The sequence below is a fragment of a genome, unplaced genomic scaffold (genome assembly GCF_019419815.1).
Source record: "Pyrus x bretschneideri cultivar Hongxiangsu unplaced genomic scaffold, Pyrus_bretschneideri_v1 Contig31, whole genome shotgun sequence".
NCBI lineage: Eukaryota > Viridiplantae > Streptophyta > Magnoliopsida > Rosales > Rosaceae > Pyrus > Pyrus x bretschneideri.
This window is the reverse complement of record NW_025999624.1, coordinates 4,422,269-4,431,946: the sequence shown is the minus strand read 5'-3', so window position 1 is coordinate 4,431,946 and position 9,678 is coordinate 4,422,269. Positions and strand designations below refer to the sequence as shown.

The following is a 9,678-nucleotide window of genomic DNA, read 5'->3' as shown; positions in this document are numbered from 1 at the left end:
ATTTTGGATTTGTCTAATTTTTTGCAAAGATGATCTATGAATAATGTATTAAAATATAAATGAGTTGGATCCTAAAAGAAGTTTCGAAATAAGCACATGTTGACCCTAAAAATTACAAAGCCTACGTAGCACATAGGTCGAGTGGCTATGACTTAACTACGTCCTTTTTGTGAATGCGAGCGTGCCAATTAGCATTTGAGCTAGTAGACTAGATGTGGTGGTGGTGTTGAATGTGCTGTTAACTTCTGCACTTGAACAACTATGACTAAGGAAGGAATGCATCTCAATCTTGGGTTCTAGGACCTGAAGAAAAGATTGCTAGATCACCAAAAAGTTCAATAAATAGTTCAGATTTCAAAATGCCGCACATGAAGTAATTAAGTAACACCTCACTTCGTCGATTGCATTAGGACTCAACCGAACTATATACCTGCACTTAATCCTCTCACAGTCCTACCTTCATAAGGACTTGGTCGAATCAGCTCTTTCTTTGGCTATTAGCCCAGTGGCCTAAGAAATCTTTACTGAGCCAAGGGTTGTAGCTTTTCAGCTCGGAGTAGCCTATCTCAACCCAAACTGTCATTTCCAATCCAAATAGCACCACAAGATGTCCCTTAGATAAAATTATTTGAGAAGTCCCTCAAAGAAAGGGGACTGATACATATACTCATACATCTCGTCAATCATCTGAGGTTTTCACGCTCAAACTTCTGCATATAGAACTCTTCATTTCCTTCCAAATCTCTAATCTTTCCCAAATCATCACAGTACATTAGCGACATGGATTGACATTTGTACACAACTGATGGTGTGTTTTGCAGCCAAAATAATAATTGTACGCCATCACTGTTGAAATAGCATTAATGAATTCTATTGCATGAAGAAGAATTGAATTATATTGGCTAGTATAAAAAAAACTTTGATTTGTTTATGCGTGCGGTTAAAAAACCTAATATAGTGGTTCCGCCAATTATGAACTTGTTTTTTGTGGTCAATTGTTCCAATCATGAATCATTTCATGTTGGGGTTTCTTCCTTTTGCCAATGAATTTTTGAAAAATGTTTAGACTGCCCGATCACCGCATAATTAACTACCAGAGAGCTCTGTTCGATAAATAATTAGTCGCTAACTCAATTACAGTTCCAGATATCTTCCTTCTAGAAGGTGATTATCTGTCCTCTTCAGGTATACAGGGCTCTGGCATTTAACTTATGGGTGGTGATTTTCACACACCTTATTTTATTTGTTTGTACTCTTTCAATTGTTTAATAGCTTTTTAGAAAGTGTGTGGGGTTAAAATGGAGTGATTTGAAAATGTGTGTAAAGCAAATAGGGTGTGTGAAAATCACCAAACTAACTTATAATTTGCACTTTTGGTTTTCTAATTTATCACAACGTAATTGTTTTTATTTAAAGCAATGCAACTATATCATATTTGCTAACCACTTTGGTGATCATCTCTTTAATAGAGACCTATCCATTTATGATCCACATGTATTAGAGAGGTGATCAATAAAATAGTCATACAAGTGGTTCAAATAACAGCACTCAACTTTTTATTTAAAAACTATACATAGCGTAGAGTAATTAAAGTAAAATCGTCACAACTATATGTATTCTTTTGTACTTGTAATTGTGAGGTTTTAAGTTCGATTTTCTTGAATGAAGAGTTCAATAGAAATTTATATGGCTTAGCATCAATTGACACATCCTTCCCCCAATATTGTTGTATAGAAAAAACATCAAATCGGCATGCCCAGAAGACAATATATACAATATATACAATATATATATATATATATATTTCTTGCTAAGATAAAAACTAGTAAAGAAATGTACAAGCATGCAATATATGTTGCTTCTAAAAGATGTTCTTATAAGTCAAATGATCTGTTGCAATATATCAAATCAAAACTGCCAATTTAAGGCATAAGAGACTGGCTTGCTTGAATTCTAATCCATTATTTGAATATTTATGCTGAACCCTTTAAATTATTGTAGCTTTAGAATATAATTAAACTAGAGAAACCAATCCATGGTATCCACGCATGGAACCTGTGTACAAGTGGCTGAAACTAACTAATCAATTAAATACTGAAAAATATCAAGGCGCACAGTCAGGTACATATAATTGGTTCTTCAAGATTTGGATAGATTGCTAACGAAAAATCTAGAGTGAGTGCTCAACTGGGTCTTGATCAATCGCAGACTTGAAGGACTGGCAGAAAAACCTAAGGCGCTTTGCTGCCCTCTTGGCAGAAGAAGCTCGGTTCATAAGGTGTCCCTCTCGCCGTAGGGTTCAAATCCTCGACCCGCGGGTAGACCCATAGACTCAATAGAAAAGGTCTTAAGGAGCCGCTTTGAGCTTATGTTTGTAAAGCAAACGATCTAAATCATTTTATTTTATGTTGCTAAATTATAAATTTAAAGAATTGACACAAAATTAACATCTTATGTTGATAGGCTGTCTGGTAAGAATGTATTTACTGACAATTATGTGTTTTTCTGTGTATAAATAAATTATCTCTAATAGTGGTCCAAACAATTTGCAGCTAACTTCGGAGAAATTTTTCATTGTAACCGGAACACGAATAGTACACCACATGTTTTTATATAAGTAATGAAAAAAATTTGTTTTTGAAGTTATTAACTTTTTAACACACATATCCCACCATTTATATAAATACACATGGTGTACAACCCCGTATTACAATCTCACGGAGAAAAAACACCGTTTAATCACTCAAAATGCATCTTTTTAAAGGCATTGAAATTAGACTTAGGGTGTCAAACCAATTTTAGGACCTAGAGTTAGTATTTAACTCTTGGATTGACTTTGGAAATATAGTTTAATAGATAATTGATTCTCTGCGCTTGTTCAACTGATACATGCACATATAAGGCACCAGGTACAATATAATAGTATATTAACTTTGTTTTAACCGTTTCAGTATTCAACAGATTGATTGTGAAAGCTCCAAATCACTTGTTTTGTCACCTTTTCTTATATGAGAATATAATTTAAGGATAAATTGTCCACACACTAGAGTCTTTTCTACTTCTTTTTCTACATTCAATTCATGTATACATATGAAGCTTAAACATGTATTGACCAAAAAAAAAAAAATGAAGCTTTAACATGTGGATCTCATGGCCAATCAACATTGAAGCTGGATGAACTAGATCAATAAGTGCACAGCATGCATATTCTTGATTATCTTATTCTTTATCTTCAACTACACGTGTGGAGAGAGAGAAAGAGAGGGAGAGATTATGTGAAGTGGAAGCAAATTTATATGTTGGCTTGGTTCCAAAAAGAAAAGAAATTCTTTGATGCTTTTATATGATTCATATAATATTATCATTACCTTGAGAATGAAGAAAATAGGTTTAGGAAAAAGGACAAAGGTCATGGAGTCAAAGACAAGACGACCACCTATCTCTCTCATACCAGGTCCCTCTCCAAACCGTTTTCTACTCAGACCCATCAACCAACCCTCTCTCTCTCTCTCTCTCTCTCTCTCTCTCTCTCTTCCCTATATTGTAAGCAACCCCACAACCATCACCATCATCATTATCATCATCATTCCCACCATATGAAGCCTTGTATCTCTCTTTTTCTCTATAAATTCATCACTTATTTTCATCAAACCAGTTGGGAGAGAATAAGACATCCAAAAACATTACTTCTCAATTAGCTCTCTCCTTTCACCCATCACTTTCTCGTCACAATGAGGAAGCCAGAACCCTCCTCTGCACCAGCAGGCAAGAATAACAAAGAGAACAACTCTAACAGTAAGCTCCGAAAGGGTTTGTGGTCGCCGGAGGAGGATGACAAGCTGATGAGCTATATGATCAACAATGGTCAAGGTTGTTGGAGTGATGTGGCAAGAAATGCTGGACTGCAGAGGTGCGGCAAGAGTTGCAGATTGCGCTGGATCAATTACTTGAGGCCGGACCTTAAGCGAGGCGCCTTTTCGCCCCAAGAAGAAGAGCTCATTATCCATTTACATTCTCTCCTTGGAAACAGGTTTTTATCAATTGACACTTTTTACTACTTACATGTTTGATTTTTTAATATTCATGCGAAAAGGAAGCACTTTTTGTTTTTGTTGGCATCACTTTCCAGAAGTGATCACTTCCTATTTGTGAAATGTTTTGCATCTGCATGCTGTTGTGATTAGTAAATTCAGATGCACAAGAAGTTACTAATTAATTAGCTAAATATTTGTCCAATGAAACGCACTTTATACAGGATAAGATGGCTTTCTTTTATATTACAGCTTTGGTGTGGAAGAGTAAATTCTAAGAAGAAAAAATGTGGTCAAACAATAATGAGAAGGCTGATGTGACAAGGTTTATAATAGGATGGAATAGTTTTGAGAATATATAATCCCCATTCTAAGTCATTGAAATTTTGGGGTCTCTACACTCTTTGTTGACTGTTTGACAATTGAGTATGATCTGGATAGACTCCAAATTTGACGTGCCATGTGTCTTACCATGTGTCTTTTCAAAAGATGTCTTCTACCACGATCTTTTGTTTAAACGAATACAAATTTATTATCAATGAAAAGAAACACCACTAGTTCAAGACGTTGTTAAATACAATTTAGTATCTTTGGTGCTAATCCACTTACAAAGGATATTCAAAGTATAACTATATCTTTGAACAAAAATACATACACATACAGGAGGTTTTTAAGTGAAAGGATCTTTATTTTTTTTTTTTTTTTAAAGGGGATTAGTTGTGGGGTCCACACCGCATTGAACTTTAACGATCTGAACCGTCTATTTTTTAAGTTGCACTTCATAGATCATCCTTACAAAATATTATCCACATATTTGATGCATCTAAGTCAGTTCAAAGAAATTGACGAACACTTTATTATAAGAAAACATAGAAATTTAATCGTGATAGTTAACTAGACAAATGATTTTGGATTGAATTGAATTTTTGCAAGGATGATCTATGAATTGAGACTTACAAAATAGACGGTCCAGGTCATTGAACCTCGATGGGGAGTGGGTCCCATAACTAATCTCCATTTTTTTAATAAATACCTTAGACGGCATATGTATACATCCATATATATACAAAAATACTTTTTTCCTTTCTCTTAATACTGATCATATATATACATAAAGAACTAGTTGGTTGAGTTATATTTATTTATTGCTTTGGGATGAGTACGCCAATATTGACTATAATCACAAATATTGAGCCTCAATTATTAAAATTTTTAATATATGAAAGTGAAAAAGGGTTGGTATCTTATACATGTTCTGTATGCTTCTTTGAGTTAAAAATTATCTACACTAAAATCATCTAAATTACAAAGAGATAAGGATTTGAACTTCGTACGTAGTATTTTGAAAATGAATATCCTATTTATTAGAACAATTCACGATTTGCTATTCCCCTATTGTTTTAAGAATAATGCTATTAGTGCTACAAATTTCAATTTCAATATTATGTGAGACTCGCTTCCATGCAAATTAACCATCAATATTGTTAAATGTATAATTCACTTTGGTTTCTTCAATGTTTCCTACGGCATTGGCCGCCAAAAGCTATAGTTAAATAAAGAAATTGATACCGTAATGTGATATCTATTGTCAACGTGTTTGGCTTGAAAAATTACTACATGTGAGAAGGCGTGTGAATATGTGATGATAAAAGAGTCTTACATCTCTAACTTTTGAGTCAAAGACACTCAAAATCTTTTTGTGTTTTAAGTTTGGAAGGCATGCAAGTTATGCATTTAGGAAGCGAATATTAGACTACATAGTTTCTTGTTGGTCAATAATGAAACTCTCTTGCTGTTGGGGCAAAAGAAATCAAACACTTAAATATTTTCTTGTTGGTCAAGAATGAAACACTCTTGTTAAAACCAACTCTTTTAATTAATGATATATGATTCATTAAATTCTTAATTATTTTGTTCTTATACGTGTAGGTGGTCTCAAATTGCAGCACGCTTGCCTGGGAGAACTGACAATGAAATAAAGAATTTCTGGAATTCAACAATAAAGAAAAGGTTAAAGAATTTGTCATCCTCCAATGGCTCACCAAACGCAAGCGATTCATCCTCAGAGCCTAAGGATCATTGTGCGATGGTGACCGGAGGGTTCATTAGTCCCGGGCAAGAACATGGCATGCTGCCAATTTACATGGACTCAACACCATCGTTCATGCAATCTACGATCCTCAACCACATGTTTGATTCATTGCCTATGCTCGATATAAATCATGGCGGCCTAACCTTTCCCGGCGCAGGTGGATACCACAATGCCAACCCATGCATAACACAAAGGGAGATTGAAGTTGTTGTTGGTGGTGTTGGTGATTGTTATAACTTTGGAGAAAATGGAGTGTTTGGGAGTGGTGATGTTGATATTGGGGTAGAAGGAGAGATATTTGTCCCTCCTCTTGAGAGTGTGAGCACTGAAGATCAAAATATTAAAACTGAAACCATCTTTGGGGATCATAGAAACCCTAGTAGTAGTAATAATAATAATTACTACAATAATATAAATAGCATCCTCACCTGCAATAAAAATATTAAAGGTGAGAGCATAACTGGAGTTGGGAATTACTTTGATGATGATCAGGAAGAGCTCACCATGGGGGACTGGGACTTGGAGGATTTGATGAAAGATGTTTCATCTTCCTCATTTCCTTATCTTGACTACCAAAGTTGAATAAACCTTCAAATATTCCTCCATCTCTTTTTCCTTCTTTTTATCTTTTTCATTGAGGATCCCTGCTTTATTCCTGAAGGTTGGTAGAAAATTGTTCCTAGTCATAGACTGCAGAAGTAGAAAAACAGCGTTTATTCTACTTTTATATTACCATATATGGTATCAGAAGGCAAGAGTTCAAGGGTAGCTCAGATGAAGTGGGACATGGTGGTTGAAATAAAGGTCACACTTGAGTATATATAAAGTGACAATGAAGAGTAGTCTTGTATGTATCTGCTTTTTTCATGACGCTCAAAGGCTTCAAAGAGTGTCATATACTTTGTGAAGGAAGATGTGAATAGCTACATAAAAACGTAGGGAGAGATACATCAAGGTTAATAATAATAACTAGTTGGTATATATATCGATTGTAGTTATTATGAGATGTACAAAAAGAATAATGCATGGTGGGTGGCATTTTGTTATCAGTGGGAGATAAGTATGTTGTACTACACATTTGAGGAAGATATATAATAGATTTTTGTCCCTTCTCTTTTCTCTGTTTTTCTGTTTTTCGAAATATTATCTTGAGTTATAAAGAAATTATTATTGACATTCTCTTCTCTAATGAAATTAAACAAGGAAAGAACACACGCTTTTTTTGAAGCATTAGTAACAATCCTCATTTACTCGAGTGGTTAGTAAAAACTCGAGCGCGGGCCTTACTAAATTGATCTAAACTATATACATAACAATAATCTTTTATATTTATCATTCTCCTTCCAAAAAAAATAGCAACATACATAAATGATCATAGCTTCTCTATTAGGTTTTTGTCACTTCAATTGTTGTCATGTCCACTTGTTAATAGTTATAACAAAGTTCAACATCAATGAAAGAGCAATATATAGTCAGCTTAAGCTCTCATTGAAACTTGGACTTATTTATTATTAAATTAGTTAGTTAGGCTATATCGTTGTTCAAAGAGCAATTATCATAGTTTACCATTCCAAATGGGAACAAATACAATTAGTGCACCTAAATTATAATCAATTCATAGACATATTTTGGCCAAATATTCAAGAAGTGAATAGAAAGCAACTTTGGAATGTGATGATGGCATTACACATTTAGTTATGCAAAAAAAGACAAGGTGCCCATTTTCACTTCAAATGACAGATGATGGGAGTGCTTCTACTTAATTGCTATCATTTGCCTTTAGATTTTTATCGTACCATATTCATAACTGACATGTGTTTCTATGAATTATCATGAACCTTGTTTTTCTCGAGGGTTGAGAGTTGAGACTGACATCTATATGACCGATGATTACGCCTAAGTTTAGTCTCTATGATTAAAAAAGAGATTAAACAGTTTCACATTCTACAAAAAAGGTAAATATTCCTTTTGTAGTACGAGCTCCACATGTTATTTATACTTCAATTTGATCAATAGAAAACGTAAACTACGAAGAAAATCCTCTAAAACAACCCCTACGCGAAGGAAACTCCTCAACTTGAAAAGTTCACTGTAAACAAATAAACTCGGCCCTCTCCCCCAGGTACTTATGTAGAGAGCTATGGGTAAGTTTTGTTCTTCCTTGCATTTCTACAACAATTTCAAACATGTTTCCCTCTATTTGGCCTGGAAGGTCACCAAGAAGGATTTGTGGTCCTTCTCTAGATGAGTGAGCGTGCCAACTCGTGGCCTACAATGGCCAATTTAGAAAATATGCGAAAATGATTGTGTTTGCACCTTGAATTTGACTTCTGATCAAACGATTGAATGACTGAGCAAATAATAACATTTTCTCGGCCTAGCTAGGTTGTTTCTTTACCTTGAAGGCAATGCGTTGAATGAATAACGAAATGGTGAAGGTAAAGATCAAGTGAGAAAGTGAAAGGAATTGAAAATAAACAAGATTAAAATTAATCCAGTTGAGAGAAAATAAATTATATTAAAGACGAGTGCCTTAGAATAAATGTGTTTGAATGTAAATGAAACTGAAAAAGACGATGACAAGAATTAAAGTGCACAAAATAAAGAATTGAAATGCGAGGGCATGAATTAATTTGTAACAGACAAATTGAATTAAAATACTATGCGATTACTAAATTGTGTAATTTAAAGAAAATGAAAAAAAAAATGAAATAGAAGTGTGGGTGGTAAATGTATAAAACATAATCTACTAGGGCTACGTTACGCTAATATAGGAATTGAAGAGAGTATAGAATGACAAGTTTGTGTTTGATCGGGTTCATTTTCTCTTCCAAGCTTGTATTATTTATATGACCAGGATAAGTCCCAACATGGCTGGCCATTATTTGGCCCGTGCTTACCTCAATCAACAAAAATCTTCTTCATTTGGGAAAATAAAATAAAAAATCTTCTTCAATTGTGATAGTTGATTTTGGCTAGCCTTTATTGTGTCAATCGTCTTAATTCCAACTAAAAATTGGTTTTAATTGTTTCTGTCCTATTAAATTAGGAATATGATTGTATAAATCCTAACATATCTAGGATATTCTTATGAGATTCTACCATATCTCTTAGACAAAATATTATTTTATTAGAATTGTAATCCTATTAGAATAAGGAATTAATCTTCCTTACTACTATAAATAAAGGTATAATGAAATAAAATAGAACACACCTCACAATCACACATCTCTCTCTTCCTTTTTTTTTTTTCAATCTCTCTCTTCTCTCTACAATTGCCGCACGCTCTCTCTACCTAGCCTCCATAATTATTCAGTAAATTATGTCTACAACACGTTATCAGCATGATCTTGATGCTATGCTAAAGAGAGTTTATTCTTCAATTAGGAGAGTATTACGTTTTAATCATTCTTTTTATGATTAATTTATTATTTTATTGAATTGATCTACATGCTATTGATTCAATTTAATTTTTCTACGTTGAACATGATAACGCATTAGAGATGCAATTCTGACTTGCAGAGAATGATCTTCTACAAAATTCAAATGTTTTTA

The 9,678-nt window shown here is 33.9% G+C and overlaps 1 protein-coding gene across 1 annotated transcript; it reads left to right on the top strand.

Moving 5' to 3' along the window:
• Window positions 1-3,669: 3,669 nt before the first annotated feature.
• Window positions 3,670-7,242, top strand: LOC103935651 (transcription factor MYB46-like). The gene is made up of 2 exons (XM_009345449.3): window positions 3,670-4,030; window positions 5,961-7,242. The coding sequence occupies exons 1-2, from the start codon at window positions 3,732-3,734 to the stop codon at window positions 6,703-6,705; spliced, it is 1,044 nt and encodes a 347-aa protein (XP_009343724.2). The 5' UTR covers window positions 3,670-3,731; the 3' UTR covers window positions 6,706-7,242.
• The last annotated feature ends 2,436 nt before the right edge of the window (window positions 7,243-9,678 follow it).

Coding starts and splice junctions, on each gene's coding strand:
- LOC103935651 (XM_009345449.3), top strand. CDS start 3,732: ATGAGGAAGCCAGAACCCTCCTCTGCACCAGCAGGCAAGAATAACAAA. Junction 4,031..5,960: donor CATTCTCTCCTTGGAAACAG/GTTTTTATCAAT, acceptor TTATACGTGTAG/GTGGTCTCAAATTGCAGCAC.